Source organism: Myotis lucifugus, unplaced genomic scaffold, assembly GCF_000147115.1.
Source record: "Myotis lucifugus unplaced genomic scaffold, Myoluc2.0 scaffold_3, whole genome shotgun sequence".
Taxonomy (NCBI): domain Eukaryota; kingdom Metazoa; phylum Chordata; class Mammalia; order Chiroptera; family Vespertilionidae; genus Myotis; species Myotis lucifugus.
Window position 1 is genome coordinate 14,910,286 of NW_005871051.1, and position 21,889 is coordinate 14,932,174.

Consider the following 21,889-nt stretch of genomic DNA (forward strand, 5'->3'; position numbering starts at 1 on the left):
TTTTTAGTTCTCCAATTCTGGATGTATAGGATATATTAAATGTATTACATTCAGTGGATACACTAGAACACTAGGATTTTTTTTCAAGAGCCCTGATTGAGAAAGTCCATTCAAGGCCCAGTGATCGATGACAGAAGAAAACAATGATTTATAAATATATATAAGGATAGATTCAATAGGAATAGCTCTCCTATTAAAATTGGGAAAGAGTGAGAATTTAATATGGTCCCAGAATTTTAACTTGGAAAACTGGATTTCTGAGATGAAGGAATCTAGGTAAAGGAATACATTTGTGGAAAATTTCATAACTTTATTTTGTCTCCCTTGAACTTGGAATATCTGTGGGTGATTCAGGTAAAGATATTTAGTAAATGAATCTGGATCTCAGAAGAGAGATTGGAGCTAGTGTATGAGTTTTCTAAAGCCACAATAATGTTGCATAATAAACCACCTCAAATATTTTTAGCTTAATATAAGAATTATTTATTCAACTCATAATTTTATGGGTTAGCAGTAAAAATTGGGCTTGTCTGGGATAATCATCTGGTCTCAGCTGGGCTTCCATACATCTGTTTTCAGGCAAAGTCAGCCGAAGAGCTCAGCTTCTGGTGGTGTCAGCTGGCATGCTTTCAAAATCTTCCACATGTCTCATGCTCTGCATGCTTCTCGCATCCTTCCCACAGGGGAGGCTGGGTGTGTTCTCTCAGAGAGGCTCAGGCACACAGACAAGCCAGCCCAACTGTGCAAGAGAACCAACAGAAGTGTGCACTTTCTCTTGACCACCAGGCTTGAACTGGAACAACATAATCTCCTTCTCATTCTTTTGGCCAAATCCCAGAGTGAGAGAGGGTTACAACCACACAATGACAGGGTCAAGGGCTTGGATACAGGAAGAAGGGGAGAATTGAAATTAGTTTTGCATTCTATTATTTCATATGGTTGGGATGACCATGCATCCAGAAAAGTCTCAGGTTATCTCTGTTACCCTTATAGAACTATTAATAACAGCCCTTTCTTACTGTAAAAGTTGTTCCAATTTGAGTGATAAATTATACAAGAGCCCTACATTTTGGAGGGTTTGATTAGGAATCAATGACCTTATGGAAACAGAATTTATGAAGGAGGTGCCAGTCAGCAGGAGCTGAGCTGAGACAGAATGGATATGCGGAAGCCAGGAGAGGAGAGATGCATAAAGGAGGTTAAATGACAAGGTTAACACCACCAAGAAGTGAAGTAAAATATGGAACAAATTTGTCTATTTCACTTGACAACTACAAATATTTGATGAACATAGTGAGAGGTTTCAGAAAAGTGGTTGCAGTGAATTAAAAGTTGACTCTAGTTCTTGCTCTTGCACTGATTTAACACTGAAACTTTTATTATATTTATGGGTCTTAGTTTTAAAACAAAAAAGACTGGGATCTGAGAATTGAGGTCCTTCAGGTGCTAACAACACTCTGTGGATTTGAATACTAAAGACCAAATGTACAAGAACCAAGGCCTATAGCTTATATTTCTTTCCTTTTCATCATTTTTAGCACTAAAGGAAAATGATCAGATGTGTATTCATTAGGAGTTATTCTAATTTTATTTTATTATGTCTGTAAATTCCATTTTGTCTGTGTATGTGACATTGTTGATTGACACACAACTCAATAAGACCTACTGTAGTTACATTAAATATTTACCAGAACATTATTTGAGACATCTGGAAATCTGTGATATCTCAGCCTGAACTGAAGCCGATTGCACATATTAAACAAGACACTTTTAAAGCTTGTCAAGTTCCGTTTGACAATTGTCCTAACTTGATGAAGCAAATAAGAAAATACCAACTGCTCCAGTTGGGAGTTTACCTTAAAAAGCTTTATGGACTTGATATTGTGTAAAAGTTTCCAACTATAAGTAGGTACAGTCTTAATGGCAGTAAATGACATTGAAATCTTTAACTAACAGAACCCTCATTTGAAATTAGGAACATAGCTTTGGTAATTTGAAGTTTCAAGGATAACTAATTGACTAACACATAAAAGGACAAAAAGTCTGACCAGTATTGACTTTGCAACAAACAAGAAAAAACTGGAAAAGATGAAACGCACAATTGTCATGCAGTTGAATCCTTGTCTTGGCTATTGCTTAAACTTTACAAACTTATTTTGTCTGAGCTTTTACCTTGACGCATCCAATAGCTTTGGCCAAATATCCCAAGGTCAAATGCATCATAAACATTCTGCAAGGTATGTCTGGCAGAGATAAATCAATAACAAAGTATTAGATTTGATTAAAATATTTACCTTTTTCCGTCACCCTTCCACTTCCCATGCTAAATAGCCCTTTCCCTTACTACCTGATCTTTGTTATTGGCTGGCCTCATTTCTTGTCATAATGCCATATGCCTCAGAACTAATTTCTGTTTTTCCATAATTTCTACATTGGAGTTCATGCTCTGATGTGAGGCCATGTGTCACTCAACTTGTTAACAGACTTCAAAGAAATAAATAAACTCATTTATACAAATTATTTTTATTCCAACAACTTCATAAATTCCAACAACTTCATAATTTGTACAGAAAAGAAAACATGCTTAGCAAGATAATTCTGCTAATTTTTGCTCTGCTCAACTGTCTTTTCAATTATTTTGCTTATTAGAGACGTTTGGATATCATAGAAAATTCCAGAAAACTGGTTATGATATTTATCCAGCCCCTCAGGGCCTTTACCTCAGGGTCTTTCTGCTTAGAATATTCTTCAAACTCTCCCCTGCCCTTCTCCTTTATATAATTAACTCTTGATGTGTCTCCAGGGCGAAGTGTTTTAGTCAGTTTGGTTATTATATAACCAATTATCCTAGATTAGGTAGCTCAAACAACAAACCCATATTTCTTACTGTTCTAGAGGCTTGGAAGTCCCAGGTTACGGAACTGATAGATGGGGTGTGTGATGAGGTGGTTTGCAGGTGACTGTTTTTTCATTGTATCCTCCTGGCGGAGAGCAGAGAAGGAGGAATGTTTTCAGTGTCCTCCTTATAAAAGCACTAAGCTCATCAAGGGGGCTCCACCTTCATGAACTGGTTACCTCCCAAAGGCCTCATCTCAAATACGTTCATTCACTTCAGGGATTATGATTTCAACATATGAATTTGTGGAGGGGTTAGAAGGAGACACAAACATTCAGTCTATAGCACTGAGCTTTCAGAGGCACTTTATTTTATTTATTTTTATTGATTAAGGTGTTACAAATGTGTAGTTACCCCCCCCATTTTCCCCCCACCCCCCAATCCTGCCCTCACCCTCACCCTCTGTTGTCTGCATTCATTGGTTATGCTTATATGCATGCATACAACTCTCTTGGTTAATATCTCTCCCTTACCCCCACCCTTCCCTACCTTCTCTCTGAGGCACTTTTAAAGGCATCTTTCCCTGATATTTCAAGACTAGGAAAATTTCCCAGATGTACTTTTACACCTACCATCTTCTTATCAGCATTCATCACAGAAAAGATTGTTTTTTTAAGAATACCTGTTCTCTTGACTGGATTGAGAATTCCGGATTGAGAACTCTGGGAACAGTAGTGTTTATTTCTGTATTCCCAACAGTTTGTGGCACTGAAAAATATTTGGCATCATGCTAAGGCTCTACTTGATATTTTAAGACTTTGTGATCTCATTGATGGATTATGGCTCAAACTGCCTTACTTTTCTGCCTGCCTCTCTCAAGTCCATGTTCAGAACTGACTGAGTTGTCATTCTCAAAACACATTTTATCACATTATGTTCCAGTGCAACCATTCTATAACCATGATATTTATGATATTCAAGACCCTTCATAACATATGTATATTTTTTCAGAGATCAATCAGATCTATTACTATCATCATGGACTAAGAATCGGAAATCCCCAGATGGAAGCCAATATTCTCAAGTGACAGGCTATAATACTTTAGCATATTGTTAGTTTTTTTCTCTATATTGTGATATTCTTGAGATAAAGGAAAGCTGGTATCCTATTTACATTGCACTTTTGATGGCTAACACAGTAAAATGAATTGATACCCTCTGATGAACTCTGTACTTTGAAGGACCAGCATGACTATTTAAAGGCACATATAAATATTTCTTTTAATATTCAGATATTATGTAAGGCTTAAAAATCTCTTACTGCAATACATCCCATACTTGAGAATTTCCACTCTTAATATATAAACAGAATTATGTTGTTAAAGAACAAACACCACCAACTGGGCTAAAACTAATCCTTTTGGACTAAATCTTAGGGATTTTAACTTAAATAAATCAATTAGTTTGAATGTGCTGATGGAGACTTGGGAAAGGTTTTTCTATAAAGTGATTAATGTCAGACAGTATGAATAAAACAGTTATATCAAGTTTATTGTAACTTGTCTGGAAAAAGTGTATGTGAGCAGAAAAAAAAGTCTTTTTCATGGAAATAGTGGGAACAAATGTAAGAATTGTCTGGAAGCTGTATATAATAAGGATGATTGCTTCCACATGTTATATATTAAAACAACCTAACACTTTTTATGTAATTTCATGATCACCGAATGATATTTTAACCATACATTGGTTTCCATTTCAGACTCTTAAGGTTCGGTAAGCAAAGGTAAGGATTTGAGTATTCCACTAGTGAATTACCAGCTATGTTTCTTACTAAGAATTGCCATTGTCTTGTGAATTTGTTTAGAATGAATAACCCTTTTCTGCCTTTTCTATCCTTGGTCCACCATAATGTCTTCCCCGCCCAAAGTCTAACAAAGGGATGCTTCACTAAGAAGCTGTTGAGTAGCCTATCAGACTCTCTCTCACTTTACATATTTTCCTTTTCAGTAGACACCACAAATCCATGCTTGTGAGAGTTAGCATGTGCCTGAACTTAAAATCTTTAAATCTTTAAATTAACTATCAAATTTTCATATTTAACTTTTTAAGCATCCATTTTTCTGTCTTACATAAATTTTCTGATCAATTGATACCAAGCTGGAAGAAAGGTCCTTTGACTTATCTTGAGGTGTATGTCTCTGAAACATGAGTAAAACATGGGGATTCTCCAGTCAGTTAAGCTGTGGGAAATGCAAACTTCTTTGAGAAGAACATCTTGTGCTTTCCCAAGTCCTATCATTTTTTGTATCTGTCCACAGCATCTTCCACTAGGTAAACTCAGGATAACCTATGACTTTTATTTTTCATGGCAGTTGTTTAAGAACACTTTTATTTTCTGTTAAAGCTCCTGTTGAGAATGCTGTTTTTGAACAAACTCTTCTCCATATATTTAGATGTCTTCAAGCCAGTTATTAACATTTTAGTATTGAATTAGGTATTTATTTCTGTGATATTAATGGAAATATATTTTCTGTTGTCTTAGGAATTATATTTACTAGTATTCTATTGATTTGGTCTTCAGTTACATGATAGAGTTTTCAGATACTTAGGACTATCCTCAATTTGGCCATTTATGTATGCTTTTGAGAGCTGTTAAGTAATTGGCACAATAGAAAAATTAAATTAGATTTAAAATAGTTCTAAAATTTCACTCAACTGAGGCTATTCTTTGATGACTGACTGTGCAAGAGAATTGTCTTAATCTTAGTTTTTAGACATATAAATATTTGAAGCCTATTTTATATTATGCATAGTATATATTTTATAATTTTTTACTCATAGTTCTTATTTAAAACATATTCACAATAAATATAAATTAAATAATGAATATATGAATGCATCTATGTATATATAAATTATTATTAGCTTTTTTGCTAAATTATGCAAAAAGAAGTTTTGCACTGAATTCTATATTAGGGAAATAGTTTCTTTCAGGCAAAAATTTTAAGATGGATTCAAATAAACTGTAATATCTAAAAATTAAATAAATTATATTTAAAGAAAGGCCATGGTTGAGAGTCAGGCAAGAGAGAGAATTGCTGAGACTATAGCCAATTCATTCCTAATGATTCTGGTGAGAGGCTAGCTAGTTAAGATTATGAAATCAGATTTGAGGAAAATATTTTCTTCCCTAACTCTTACAAAAGGAAAATATATTCTTGAATGTACAGAACAAAATTGAAACCACTTCATTGTATTAAAATACTATTTATATGAATGACCTCTGATTAAATATACTATATTTCTGCTTTAACATTAATTCTTTACTAAAATTAAAGCACCATAAAATATTTATAAAGAACTATTAAGGTGTTTAAAGAAGACCATACCTTAACTGTAATTTTCATTATAATTTTTCCAAGCTATATTTCCAATTCTTGAACAATTTTGCAGTTTAATTACAATGTCAAGACATTGAACTGTGCAAAGATAAAACATTTGCTTCCAAAATATAAATTAAAATTACCTCTAAAAATAAATGAAACATTTTAACTTTATGTATACAGCAACAACTTAAAACACCTCTGTATAGAACATATCATTATAAAAGATACCTAACCTCCCAGGTAAACTATTTACTCTGCAAATTTTATCACTCTGAAGAAACCTCAGAAAAATTATTCAGATGTGTAGTTATTATATTAAACTACCAAGGAAAACTTGTATTTATGGTTATGTTATTTCCTTGAGCAGTGAAATAGATATTTTTCCTACTAAGTATCTTTCAGGGTGAGGAAGAGCAGTGCTGTGAAAAAATGTTGTCTCATAAAACATAACTATTTTTTTGGAACATTTAACATCTACTTAGGTGAAGTACTCCCCAATCCCAAAAGTTTGAGAAAAATAATGATATAGAAACCCTTTCATGGCAAACTTCTAATCTGTGAAATATCTACACTTTGTACCCAAAGATAAAATTTCATGCTTATAAAGTATTTCATATCATCTGAATATAAATACATTAAAAATCCCTACACTATTATTTGAAAAAGGAATTTGTCATGGAGTCATGTTATAGTGTGATAGGTAGTATATGCAGATGAAATTATTGTAATATGCTGTGAGATCATTAAGTAATTTTCTTTGTAATTATCTTCCTGAAAGTAGTGTAATTTGAGTTCAAGTTCAGCAGACCAACATCAGCCATAAATTAACATGCTTCAAGCCACTTAAGCAGTTTTAAGCCTTATAAATATTGGCAAGTTTAGTGAGAGGGACACTTTTTAGAAAATCTCTAAGCTAATGACTTCAATGGCATTGTTAAATATTCATAGGGAAACCCTGAATACAGAAATGTGAATTTTTATTTTATCTTCACCTGAGGATATGTGTGTGTGTTTTTAAAATTATTTTAGAGAGAGAGAAAGGGAGAGAGAGAAACATTGATGTGAGAGAGGAACATGCGTGGGGTGCCTCCTGTAGGCACCCTGTCTGTTGAGCAAACCCACAGCATAGGTATGGGCCCTGAATGGGAATCAAATCCACTAAACTTTTAGTGTACGGGATGATGCTCCAACCAACTGAGCACCTGGCCAGGCCCAGAAATGTAAATTTAAAGGAGAAACTACCACATTAAATATAAAAGATTGTATTAGTAAATGATTTTCTTTTTTCAGTAATCATAGTATATTTCTCAATGACCTCGATTATTTATTTGCACAAGGAAATGAGTAAATATGCTGAAGCTACAATTAGTTATTAGAAAATAGTCTATTATAAAACAGAAATCTCAATAGTAATGAAATTGGAAGCATTTCCATTGTTCTCTTTCCAACTTTCAATATCTTTGCAAAATATGCAACAGTTTAATCAAGAATAATAATTTAAAATGAGACTTATTTGTTACTTTGGCAGACAGAAAAGATTGTTTTATTTATATTTCTTTAATTATTTCCTTGACCGTTATTTTGTGTGTAGACAAGTTACATTTTCTCCTTTGTTAATTACCTGTTTAATCATTTTTCATGTGGAATTATTTTCAATTTGAATTAACCATATATAATTCAAATGTTTCTTTTTATGAAGTTTAATATTTTGTTTTACTTGTCTATTTTTTCCTTCGTTTAACTTTTAGCATATTGAACTTTGGTGTTTGTAGTGATAATATTTTGGGGGAGGATTGAGGGGATTTTTTTTCTGTGAACATATAGCTCAGAAAGTCATTCTTCTCACCTATAAGTTGGTTAATATTTATATTTCTTCTAATTTACCAGTGCTTATTGTTTTTTTTTCCAATGCTTATTCTTTTACAGCAGTTTTAAGTTAAGTTTATAATATTGAGATAGGTGTACAGAGATTTAACTTTTCAATACTGAGATAGGTGTATGGAGATTTAAGTTTACAATATCGAGGTAGGTGTACAGAGATTTTTAATGTACCCTGGGCCCCCCACACATACATACCCTTTCCCAGATCTCTGTCACTAGAATGGTACTCTTTTTTTACTAATATTGTTCCAAGTTCACTTAGAACTTTCACAAGTCTGTATAAAGTAGTTCTCTTCACTATACATTTTTGGTCTTATTTAAGCTTTCTACAACAACTCTTAGTTTCCAAGAAGAAGCTGCTAAGAAAGTAATCCATTCTATATTTAGTCATTGGCTACAAGACATGAAATACGTATCCTGCCTCTATTGACCTTGAATATTTTGTCAAATCAATTCTCATAAGACTTGAACTTTGAATCACACCTGTATATTTTGGTTACCATGCACACCTGAAAGGCAGAGTAGTGTACATTGAAAAATTTTAAAATTCAATATTTTTTCCGAGTCAGGTCAGGGGTTGGAAGAAGGCAGAGAAGCAGCAGCATAGTTTGGGGTGGCTTTCTTCTGGAAGAATGGCATGTCTTCCACTTTACAATTGAGACTTGGACAGATTTATTAGCTAAGTGAAAAAGACAAGTGTTACACTGAGACTTAGACTTGAGAATCATTTACCAAAATCTGAGAATAGCTGTGATTATACAAAGCATAGATCTCAAAATAATTAGGTTCAAAATTAAGTACAAGCCTATAATAGAAAATGCATTTTAAAAGGTAGGCCAACCTGATGTGTCTTTCCGTAAAGTATCAAAAAAAGGAAGAGAACATACCATTACTTTTCTAGTAAAGAACATTCCTGGAAGAAAGAACAGCAAGTGCAAAGGCTGCTGAAGCAAGAGTGGAGAGGCTGGGGGTGGGGTGGTGTGGAGAGAATGGTAATGAGATAGGTGGTAGGGAAGATCATGTAGGGCCTTCTTTCATCATAAGGATTTTAGTTTTTACTCTGGGAGCTGAGAAACCACTGGAGGGTTTTGAGCAGAGGAGCAGCATGAACAGGATCTTTTAAGGTTCTGTATTTGAAAAATAAAAATTGTGGAAGGACCAGGGTAGAAGCAGTTAGGAAGTTACTGATGAAATTCAGCGAGAACATTGTGATTGATAATTCGTTATAAATTCAAATATTCCTATTGAGTAAATAGGCACAGGGAGAGGAGACTGCAATCTAATGGGAGTAATGATTCTATTCCACTATTTATGAAAATATCGATATAATCAACTCCATATTAAAACTGAACTAGAGCCCTAGCCGGTTTGGCTCTGTGGATAGTGTTGGCCTGCGTGCTGAAGGATCCTGGTTCGATTCCAGTCAAGGCATATGCCCAGGTTGGGGGCTCAATCCCCAGTAGGGGGTGTGCAGGAGGCAGCCAATCATTGATTCTCATCATTGATGTTTCTATCGCTCTCACTCTTCTTCATTCCTCTCTGAAATCAATAAAAAACAAATTACAAAATAAAAATAGAAAAAAATCAAACTAGAGATCAAAAGATAATATTTTTAAAAAATAATCTTAAATCTGAGCAGTACCTAAATAATTCTCTTATTTGACCTTAGAAACTTCACTATAAGTTATATTAAGCAGAAGTTATCCCTATTTTCAAATAAGGACAATGGAATTCAGAGATGTTATATGTAAGTAATAAATGTTCTGTCTGAGCTAATGTGGGCTGCCTAACAGAGGAGAATGAGAGGGCAAACAAGTTCTCTTGCTGCTATGCTTTCCCCTTGCTGTTCCCTGACGCTGGAGGTTTTCAGTCTCCACTTTATACTCTCTCATGAAACACTAGCATATTTCTTTAAAAACAAGTGAGTGGAGTCCATCTGGAACCCATAATGTATTTAGTTCTCAAAACTGAAGTCATTTTCAAAAAATATCAATGATTTGCAAAGTGTGAAATAAAGCAATTACAGTATATATGAAGTATTTCTAAATATAATGATACATATTGCTTACTGTTTGCAAAGTATAAATTGCTTGACCCAAACAACTTTGACATGATTTATTTGTAGGTTGTTCATAAGCTGCAAAAATCATGTTAATAGAAATATCATTTTTTATAAAAATGAATATAATTCTCAAACAAAAAAATATAAAGAGAATAACACTACACTTTTGTAAAATCACATTAGTATCTTGCTTAATAGATTGCCATTTGAGGGACCGTTTTCTTTTTTTTTCCAGCTTTACAGAGATTTATTTATTTTATAAGTTTCTTCAAAGAACCAGTTTGGTTTTTATTGATCTTCCATTGTATTATTTCAATATGTATATATTCTAAACTTAGAGTCCCATGTTTAGCAGAGAAATATTGAGGCTGTATTTTTTTTTTCATTATAGAGAGGTTAAAAAACTAATTTGCCTTCAAAATTTTACTATTTGGATTTTATTTCATAGTTTTGATAAGTTGTTTTCATTCAGTTCTAATTATTTGCAAATATTCAGTATATTTTTTTGATATGTAGCTTATTTAAAACTGTGTTTAAAAATTAACAGATGTATAAATTTTAAAAATATATAATTATTTATTTATGCCAATTGAATCATGATGAGAAAATAGAATTTTTATAACAATTATGTTAAATTTTTTAAGATTTGCTTTATGGCTTATATTGTCTGATTTTATAAATGGTCCACATATGCTCGAGAAAATGTGTAGTCACTAGTTATTTGGTGAAAAATTTTTTATGTGCCCTTTTCTTAAATTTTCTATTTTCCACAAATTATCAACCTCTAATTCTCTGAGTGTTGCATCTAGCCTTTTATGCCACTCTGTTTTTATATTTTGATTAGGAAAATGTATTTTTTATTTAATCATCCCTATTTCTTAACTTATGCACTGTTATGACCTGAATGTCTATGCCCCGCCCCACCAAATGCAAATGTTGAAGCCATAACCCCTATGTGATGGCATAAGGAGGTGAAATCTTTGAGAGATAATTACATTTAGATGAAGTCATCAGGATGGAGCTCCATGATGAGATTCATGCCCCTATAAAAACAAGAAGAGACACCACAGCTCCCTTTCTGCCACATGAGGATAAGAAAGAATACAGATACCTGCAAGCTAGGAAGATAGCCCTTACTATGAACCAAATTTTTCTTGTCTGACACCTTGATCTTGTATTATTATTTATTAATGATTGCATTATTTTTTTCATACAAATAACTGTAAACCTACTTTTTCCCCACCCTCTATGTACAAATAAAGAACAGTTATAAAGCAAAAGGCAGGTTTTAATTTCTATCTATTAGTAAAGGACTGCCTGCAATATAACAATTTTTTCAACTCTGCTAACTTGAAAAATAAAATAGATATCCTTTTTTATAACTTTAACTAGTGGCCCAGTGCACAAAATTTCTGTACAGGAAGGGGGGTTCCCTCAGCCCAGCCTGCACTTTCTCCAATCAGGGACCCATTGGGGGATGTCCAACTGCCAGTTTAGGCACGATCCTAAAGGCAGTCAGTCATCCTTCTCATAATCTGGGACTGCTGGCTCGTAACCGCTCACCTGCCTGCCTGCCTGCCTGCCTGATCACCCCTAACCTCTCTGCCTGCCTGCCTGATCACCCTAATCTCTCTGCATGCCTGCCTGATCACCCCTAATTGCCCTCCCCTGCCGGCCTGATCTCACCCCCAACAGCCCTCCCCAACAGCATGATCTCACCTCTAACTGCCCTCCCCTGCTGGCCTCAACATGCCTAACTGCCTCTGCTTTGGCCTCCCACCACCATGGCTTTGTCTGGAAGGAAGTCGAACATTTGGAAGATGGCCAGTCAACCCGGTCTAATTAGCTTATTACCCTTTTATTAGTATAGATAGATTATATAGGATAGGATTGCTTAAATGGGGGGTGGGGAGCCTTTTTCAGCAGGAGGAAATGCTCTTGGCAGACAAAAACACATAACCCCTATATCTGGACTGATAGCCAGCCGTATGCACTATTCTGCCCAACCGGTCATTAAAAAATTGAACCACTTTCTTACACCTTACACCTAACAGCTGTTGCCCTTAAAACCCCTCCTCAGCCCCCACCTTAGGTTCTGCCTTCGCAGTTCACCCAGTTTCTGATTGGTCATTAGTTTCTGATTGGTTGGTTTCTATGCCAAACAGCATCTCCAGGCCTATCTCTGGGCCTGATCAGAGAGGTGGGCTGATTAGCAGCCCTCTCGGAGGCCCCGAGAGAAACAGAGGTGCGGGCTGCTAGCTAAGCCCAGAATGAAAGAGGGAGGCAACGGCTGATCAACAGCTGCCATGGGGGCTGCGGATCAGACCCTGTCTCTCTCTCTTTGGGCCTCTCTCTGGGCCTAATCCACAGCCTCCTCGGCAATCAGTGCTGGGTCATTGCGCCCAAAGAGAGAGACAGCGCAGCGACCCAGCACTGATTACTACGAGGCTGCAGATCAGACCCTGCCTCTTTCTCTAGGCCTCTCTCTGGGACAGATCCACAACCCTCTCAGCAGTCAGTGCTGCTGGTTGTGACCCAGCACTGACTTCCAGTGTTCGGTCGAGCCTTCAGTCGTTGTGGATGTTACAAACCCTGCTCTTTATATATATAGATAAGAACTTCTTCACTATAATTCAACTTTTCCTGCAGCAGCTTTATTAAGCTCTCCCTCTCCGATGGTTGTTTTCTATAAATAAAAATTAAATTCAGCACAAAAATAACACCCCTTATCCTCTCCCCCAAAAAAGCGAGCAAGCAAAACACTTGTCTTGATGTTGCCATTTTGTCTCTTAGCAATAGCGGGCATATTTTCTTCACTGTTAGCATAAGTTCATTGATATATTCGCTCAAATATTTATTCTGGAAACATTTACTTAACACTTCAATTGGTCAGTCATAATGCTTGATACTGTAGAAACAGGTAGAGGAAACAAAATTCTTCATTAAAAACACAAGGAAGGAGCCCTAGATGGTTTGGCTCAGTGGATAGAGCATCGGCCTGTGGACCAAAGAGTTCTGGGTTTGATTCCGGTTAAGGCTCTTCCAGGTCCAGGCACTGATTGGGATGTATGCAGGAGGCAACCAATCAATGTGTTTCTCTCACATTGATGTTTCTCTCTGTCTTTCCCTCCCTCTTCCACTCTCTCTAAACATTTAATGGAAAAATATCCTTGGTTGAGGATTAACAACAACAACAACAAAAAAGCACAAGGAAGGAGAAAAAATAAGCATTTTATTATATTCACTAGAGGCCTGGTGCACAAAATTCATGCACTGGGGGTGGGGTCCCTTAGCCTGGCCTGCGCCCTCTCACAGTCCAGGAGCCCCACGATCAATTGCCCTGCAGAAGGAGACCCTACCCACTTGCCACAGCGCCGTCCTCTTTGGGGTGATCATGGAGACCCCCAATTGATCTCCCCACCAGCCAGTGTCCTGGGCCTCCCTCTGCAGGGTGATCATGGGGTGATGGCTGGGCCCCTGACCAATCACATCGCACTCACCTTGGCTGGCCTGGTGCCAGTGGGTGTCATAGCATGGTAGTCCAGTGGGTCATTCCATTTTTTTGGCCGTTCATTTGATTTGCATATTATGCTTTTATTATTATAGATTGACAGAGATATTATTAAGAGAACATAAGGGTGAGGGAGTAAGTGATCAACCAAAAGACTTGTATGCATGAATATTAGCATAACCAATGGACAGGGGGGAGGGTGTGTGAGGGCATATGCTGGGGGTTGGGAGTGACCAGGGAGAGATTACTGGGGGGAAAAGGGGACTTATGTAATACATTAAACAATAAAGAGGGGACTCTTTAAATTTAAAAAAAAAGAAAGAAAAAATCAAAGTGTCTAGTCTAGCTCAGATACTAACCAGTTATTTTCTTGAGCAAGTAACTTCATGTCTCTGAGCCTTAAAAATAAATTACTTATAAAACAATAAATTGAAATTAATGGCCTTTGAATTTCCTTTCAGCTTAAGAAGTTCATTAAGCAGTAGTATTTCTACGATATCCACTAAAAGTTGACCTCAGGTCACTGATGGCAAATGCACAACATTTTATGTATGACAACCATCTGTCCTAGTTTGACCAAGACTGTGTTAGTTTACTCCTGTTGTTTTCATGTAAACACTTTCACTGTCAAAATTATTCTGGTTTTAAATATAAACTGTAAAAGTAAACTTATACACGTAGAAAACTTATACATGCAGAAAAGTAAACTAATACATGTAGAAAAGGTAATGCTGGGTCAAGCTGATATATTTATAAAGCAAGGAGAGTAGTGATAATAGTAACAACAATGAAAAAAAAAAGAGAGAACATATAGAAATATAATGCAATGCAGGGCAATGTGGAGATGATGATGGAATAGAAATCTTCTTGCAGTCGATATTTTACCAAAAAACAAAAACAAAACTACTGACAACCACTTATTTCTTAAATTAGATTGTGTTCACCACTTGAAAGTCACAGTTTTGGGGCAGTAAAGACTTGGTGGGGTAGGGGTTGGGTGGAGGGGGGTAAAGTATGGGGAAATGGGAGACATCTGTAATACTGTCAATAATAAAAAGCATATTTTAAAAAAAGAAAGTCACAGCTTTTTATTTTTTTTATTTTCACATTTACTAATGATCTAAATGGGAAATTCAATGATTCATTCTTAACTACCCAGCACTTCAAATCTTGCATCTCTCAAGATCTAGCTCAAATGTCCCTCATTCCTGATTCACTTGTTATTTCATTATCCAAACTCTACTCCTGGAGTATTTAATTAATGCAAGCATAAGCAATGCTGACCTACTGGTTTGTATATTGTTTTTGAAATTATCCTTAGCCTGTGTCTACACTTTCATCATTCTGAGGCTACCTCTTCCACAGAGCCTAACACATAGCCCTGAACCTAATGCATACTAAAAAAAATACTGATCTACTGAATTAATTTAGAAGCATATAGAAGAATTAATCTAGAAAGTGTGCGACACCAGTTTTATCTACTTGAATTACTAACTAATATAAGTAAGCATCTAATTGTGTAAACTTACTAAGAATTAGGCATTTAGACATGCCATTATAAGTAAAATTAAAATATATACACACACAAGTTACTCACAGAATACAAACATTCATAAAAATAAATTAGATTTTTTTAACAAATTACCTTTTTTTCCATTTTGTAAATAGTGGCAACATGTTGGCTACATCAAGTGGTGACACTACAGTTAAATTATGGAACATGACTAGCGGCAATTGCACTTTGACCTTTGAAGGCCACAAACATGCAGTATGGTCCTGCACATGGCATTCCTGTGGTGACTTTGTGGCTTCATCTTCATTGGATACTACCAGCAAAATCTGGGATGTTAATAGGTAAGAAGTACTTTAAACATCATTCATCCTCTACGTTGATAAATATGCATCGGTAATGTTGTGCGTGTGTGTGTGTGTGTGTGTGTGTGTGTGTGTGTGTGTTTTCCCTCAATACTACCACTATGAAGCATTTTTTTTTTACAACTGTTAGTTCATAAATTTGTAGAGAGCTACTTAAAAGTTTTGTGAAATCCATTTCTAATTCCATTAGTCTTTGTGGATATAATGAGTCCTTTCCAAATATAGGTATCAAGATCAAGCCTATATATTACATTAGAATTGCTTCATTGGAAAGCTGTTTGTTTTAAGCAAGATAGAAACAAATATTCATTTCAAACAGGTTGTTAATTCTCCCTTTTCACAGGATTATTATCTCTGTATTATCAAACTAACAATTTAATAGACATAAATATGACAGAAATAATTACATGTTTTAGCTTAATTTTAATATACTATTTTCCCAAATTAAATGCTTCTGGCTATTTACAAATTATAAGAACTAATACAATTAATTGTATGCAAAGTCCTATATAATATCATATGAATATAGAAGCTTTTCATTTTGCTTTTAATTCAAGACAGACATATCTATTATGTTTACAGTGTCAAAATACATGTGCTTTGTGTATATTTGGATGAGTATTACTTTCTGTTAGGTATACAAATTGGATATAAAGAGCTACTCTCAAATATCATAATGGCCTCAGTTAACTAAAGAATTATAAATCACTAGTGGCCCGGTGCACGAAATTTGTGCATGGGGGGGGGGGTTCCCTCACCCAGCCTGCACCCTCTCCAATCAGGGACCCTTTGGAGGATGTCCAACTGCTGGTTTAGGCCAGATACCACAGGGCCCCTAAGCCCTCTGCCTGCTGGCCTGATCTTGCCCCAAACTGACCTCTCCTGCTGGCCTGATCTTGTCCCTAAATGCTCTCCCATGCCAGCCTGGTTGCCCCTCAACTTCCCTCCCCTGCTGGCCTGATCTCACCCCCAACTGCCTTCCCCTGTTGGCCTGATCACCCCTAACTGCCTCTGCCTTGGTCCCCACCACCATGGCTTTGTCCAGAAGGAAGTCGGATGTCTGGAAGATGGCTGGTCGAACCAGTCTAATTAGCATATTACCCTTTTATTAGTATAGATAGATTATATAGGATAGGATTGCTTAAATGGGGTGGGGGAAAGCCTTTCTCAGCAGGAGGAAATGCTCTTGGCAGACAAAAACACATAATCCCTATATCTGGACTGATAGCCAGCAATATACACTATACTGCCCAACTGGTCATTAAAAAAATTGAACCACTTTCTTACACCTTACACCAAACAGTTGTTGCCCTTAAAACCCCTCCTCAGCCCCCACCTTAGGTTCTGCCTTGCAGTTCACCCAGATTAGGTTCTGATTGGTCGGTTTCTATGCCTGTCAGCCTCAATAGCTCTGCCTCCTAGGCAGCCATTGGCTCTTTGCACTTCACCCAGATTTGGTTCTGATTGTTCAGTTTCTATGCCAGTCAGTGTCTCTGGGCCTATCTCTGGGCCTAATCAGAGAGGCAGGGCTGATCAGCAGCCCCCGCAGCCGCTGGCGAGGCCGGAGAGAAAGAGAGGTGTGGCTGATGGTGAAGCCACAAAGGCTGCTTTTGTCTCCAGGCTTCTCTCTGGGCCTGATTCACAGCCCCCTCAGCAGTCAGTGCTGGGTCGCCACGCCCACAGTGGGGCAGTCAGTGCGGGGTCACCGGGGTGACCCAGAACTGACTACAGGACTAACTTCTGGTCATCCATTGAGTTGTTTTTGATGTTACGGACCGTGGCTCTTTATATATATAGATTAGTCAAGTTCCTGATCACTTTAATTATTGAACAATGCCCAGATTCTAAATATGTCATAAGGACCCCTAAAAATTTAGGTGAACAGTTGTCACTGAGCCATTGTGGTTTATTTTGAAGAGAAAAATTGACTAATTTAAAGATGGACACTGTTGCTTTGAGGTCATTTGTAAAACCTTGAACAAACTTTCTCCATTCTTCCTTGAGTCATGGGTAACATATTTAGAGGAAGGTCAGGTAAGGTACTTGCAAAAGGTCAGCAGATTTTCTGGGAGGATTCATTGAAAGTGTGGGCTCTTTCCTGTGGGTAAATTGATTATCTCCTGATGTCATGTGCCAGGTTTTATGCTAATCTTTATCAGCACCACTATCACCCTTCTGTATTGGTTTTAGTGATGCTGAATATTGGAAATTTGCAAACCACATTTTTGCTTTGCCCAACTGACTTTCTGTTAGGCTTTAGCAATACTTGTAGAAGATAGCAAGGCCGGAGGAAGAAGAGGGGACTTGCTTCTTCCTGTCTCCTTTCTGTGGGCTCCCCGGGAGCATCAGTCGAGCAGCACTTCACCTCAGCAACAGCAGGGCCTTCTCATCACATCAGCTGAATCCAATTGGAAGTTTTCCCAACGCCTGCACCAGCGGGTGCATCATGCCATCATCAAAGACATTAGTCTCAGCAACTAGGTGCCCTCTTTCCAGAGGTCTGTGTTTCCTGCTCTGCATGGCTCCTCCTCTGAGTTGTAGAACACCAATATCAGCAGAAAAGTAGGGGCCCCACGCAGAGGGCTGAGTTTTAGCTCTGCAGGCACCCCTTTCCAAGGTTCTAAGTTGCAGTAATTCTACCCTATTCCCTTGGTTCACTCAGTCCTACAGATAGTAGCTCCTTTCTGCAGTTGCTTTTTCCAGGATACCTTAATGTTTTCTTTTTCTCTTTTTAGTTACCTAGTTAACAACTTTATATAGTTAACAATCCCATGTATTAAGTCCTTATTGTTAAAATGATGGGTGCAAATTCTATATCCTGACTAGACCTGGACAGGTACAGGGCATTCATTAATGGATAAATAGCATAAGCCACCTGTGTTATAAGATATAGATTAGGAATGTTGGAATATGCTATATGAGGAAACATGGCTATGAATAATTAATTTTAGACTTAAAATAGTGACAATGTGAGGTATGTTTTAATTTTAAAAAGGGTACCATTTGGTTATCTGAATAATCAATCATGTAAATCTTCACTTTATGTTTCCAATTATGTGACCAGATTTTATAAATATTTTCTATAATAGATTATTGGAATTTTTTAAAACTACTTCATTGAGGTATGACTGACATACAAGAAGCTGTAAAAATTTAATGTCGTCGACAAATTGATGAGTTTGGAGTTAAGTATACACTCATGAAATCATCACTAATCTATGCCATAAATAGACCCGTCACCTCCAAAAATATATCCCTGCTCTCTTTATCTAGTCTCTTAGCAAATTTTTAAACATTCAATATAGTACTGTTAACTATAGGTACTATGTTGTACAGTATATATCTCTAGGACTTAGTCATCTTGTATAACTGAAAATTTAATACTGTTATCTAATTTTAATATTTATCACCTTTGACTTAGATGAGGAGCCTAATAGAAGTCATGTCCCATTCTAAAATATATCTTCAAATGTGCTTTAACTATGGTTAAAGATGGATTCCTAATAGACCTATCCCTTTTTAGAATCACATCAAAGACTTTGACTTGACAGCTTTACTCCATGACCCTGATATCGAAATGCTTTCTTCCAACTGATACTCAGTAGAGATTGATATAATATATGGACATTTCTCCTGATTGATGCCCAAAATCCTTTACATTTCAAAATTCCCATCAATGTTAAGAGCTCATTTTCATCATCAAAGACAAAAAACTTATATTAATTTTGAAGCTGAGGGACTAGACAAATTTTAACAAATAATGGAGTAATTGATTATTTATATAGTGACTATTGATATATCTTTCACAGCTAAAATCAAAGCACTAAACTGTAATTTCTGATTACGCATGGATCAATGCTGTGTAGATATATCTAAAACTAGTGTCTGATTTTTAAATTTCATAGGTTAATGGAGACAGACTTAAGGGGAGAGGTTATTTGCCTTGGTGAGATTTTGGTAGTAGAAGCTGTTCTGTTCTGTTCTGGGTCATATACTCTAATCCTGATGCCACATGGTTCTTAACAAGACAAATTATATTGATAGACTGTGCTGTTCACCAAAGTAGGGCAAGTTTAGACTATATTATTCTCTTTCACACTCTTCCCTACCCTTAGAACCCCTGGCCCTAGCCCTTCAACTGTTCCTGAATTGGGCATTATCTACCAAGATCATCTCATTAGCTCCTTACCAGAAAGTTGGATAACTGGTAATTATAATTCATGTAAAAAATCCAGATGAAGAGCCACTTTTGCTAAATTCTAATAAGAAAAATATCTGTGGCATCCTTAGACTGGATGATCAGCACTCCACAAGTTTTCTACAAATAATTAACAGTAGCACTTTGATGATCTTAATGATTATTTATATAAAATGGAAATTTATATGTGTTCCAATTTGTAATCACTGATTTCTGCATACACACACACACACACACACACACACACACACACTATTGTATCCTAAAGTAGAGAGTGCTTGGCAAATGGCAGTTTTGTTGCATGAATGATAAAAAAAAAAAAAGAATAAATCAACACATACATAGAACAAAATGTTCTCCTTGGTCCCATCCACATTCAAACTATAATTTAATTGTTGTCTTGTTCTACATGACTCTATAAAATGATGAAAACAGGATAGGAAAATCAGAAAATATATCAGCAGACTATAAAAATAATTTGGGTTTCTCTAAATTATAAGATTTATGAGTAAGTATTCATGAAATGAATTACAAGTGTCTGGCTATATTACAGACATTAGAAAATTCTAATATTCCATTACTGCCCTCAGTGAGATTACAAGTAATTTTAAAATGTAGCACTTTTGAAGCAGAGAATATGCATTGTATTTGAAATTTATAATATCAGGTAGGGTGTTCTGGTTTACTTCTGGCTGTTTTTCTTCCAAGGTAGCCGGATACTTAGCTGAGTAGCTATTCTACAGCATTATAATGATATTTGGAAGGCAGACCATGTGCCTGCTTTATAGCTTGAGAGGAAGGGAGTAGAGCCGAAGTTACTGAGTGTAGCTGCCCCCACTGCGTTTAACAAGATACTACACAGAGAAGAACTGAGTTGGTTGTGTAGTAAGGATGGAAGGGAAAATAGAGTTTTGCAAAATTCAACAGCTTCTGGACCTCCAACGGTGGGAGATAAATCTGTTGCCCTTATATCCAAATGTATTGTTTCAGATGACTCAAGATTAAGTTGAGAGAGAAAAATGAAGCAGGTTTAGAAACTTTGTTTAGAACAGTAATTTGTGATTACTGCTGCACTGCATTGACTGTAAGCAAATGTATCAGAAGCCCACTCAGTTTTTGAGAGAATTATATTGACAAAGAAATCATGAATCTGTGCCTCATATCCCCATGACTCTTCAAACGGTAAAACCATCCTCAGGGCCCTGAACTCACACCCAGAGGAAGTGGACTCGTAGTGTTTTACGATCCTCAGTGGAAGCACAAACCACAGCACCCACATCAGATGTGGCCATAGAGATAATGCACAAGGAAAGTCCTTGGCTGTGGAATAAGCCTAGAGGCCGCAGAGAACAACGGACAAAGGATCTCCTCTTAGGGAGAGAGCCATGATCCAATCAAAGCATGTTTTCAGTGCTGTGGCCAAGTTCCTCGTGATCCTGCCCAGAGTTCTATCTCATGTGTTTTCCATTTTTCTATTTTCTGTACTGGAGTGTGTATTGCAGTTATTCTGTCTTTGCTTCCCTGTTTTGCATTGTGCTGGTGATGGTGGAGGAGGCAGAAGATCTGGCTTTTATTTTTTTGGTCACCAGAACACAAGTGACACCTCTGACCCCATTGGAGGAGATTGTGTGTCACACAGAGATCAAGGTCTGTGAAATCCGTGCAGTAAATGGGTGGGACCTGTGTTGTCTCCTCCTGGGGGGACAGAGGGGTCAGTGACTACCCGCAAGTGGAAGGAAGGATGGCACAGATATTTGGTGAGCAAAAGGCCAAGCTATCGCAGGTATCATTAGCTGTTTGCCAGAATCTCCTTCTTCCATGTTAGTGGGGCACTTGGCTGCCTATTTAAATGGTACTTTTCAGCCTTCCTTTCAGTTGTGTAGTTATGTCAGTACGTTCTCTACAATAGAATATTAGTTGAATGATATATGCCATTTCTACATTCTTCCCCCCATGTATTGGGATGGAATATCAATGGCAATGGCCAGAGTCTTCTTAGAAGCCAGCTATGGACAATGACAGAGCGATCCTTAGCCTGCTTGAAGTAAAGCCACTCCCGCCCCCTAGTTCTTATCTCCAGTTAGCTTTCATCATTCTCTGGATTCTTTAGCAACAAGAAAATAACTTTTATTTTATTTGA

General features: G+C 36.7%; 1 protein-coding gene across 1 annotated transcript in view; it reads left to right on the forward strand.

Moving 5' to 3' along the window:
• The window catches only part of SPAG16 (sperm associated antigen 16), a 606,360-nt gene that overhangs the window by 283,796 nt on the left and 300,675 nt on the right, over window positions 1–21,889 (forward strand). The window contains exon 14 of the mRNA XM_006082484.3: window positions 15,345–15,530. Coding sequence (XP_006082546.1) covers window positions 15,345–15,530 — 186 coding nt within the window. The remainder of the gene's footprint in view (window positions 1–15,344; window positions 15,531–21,889) is intronic.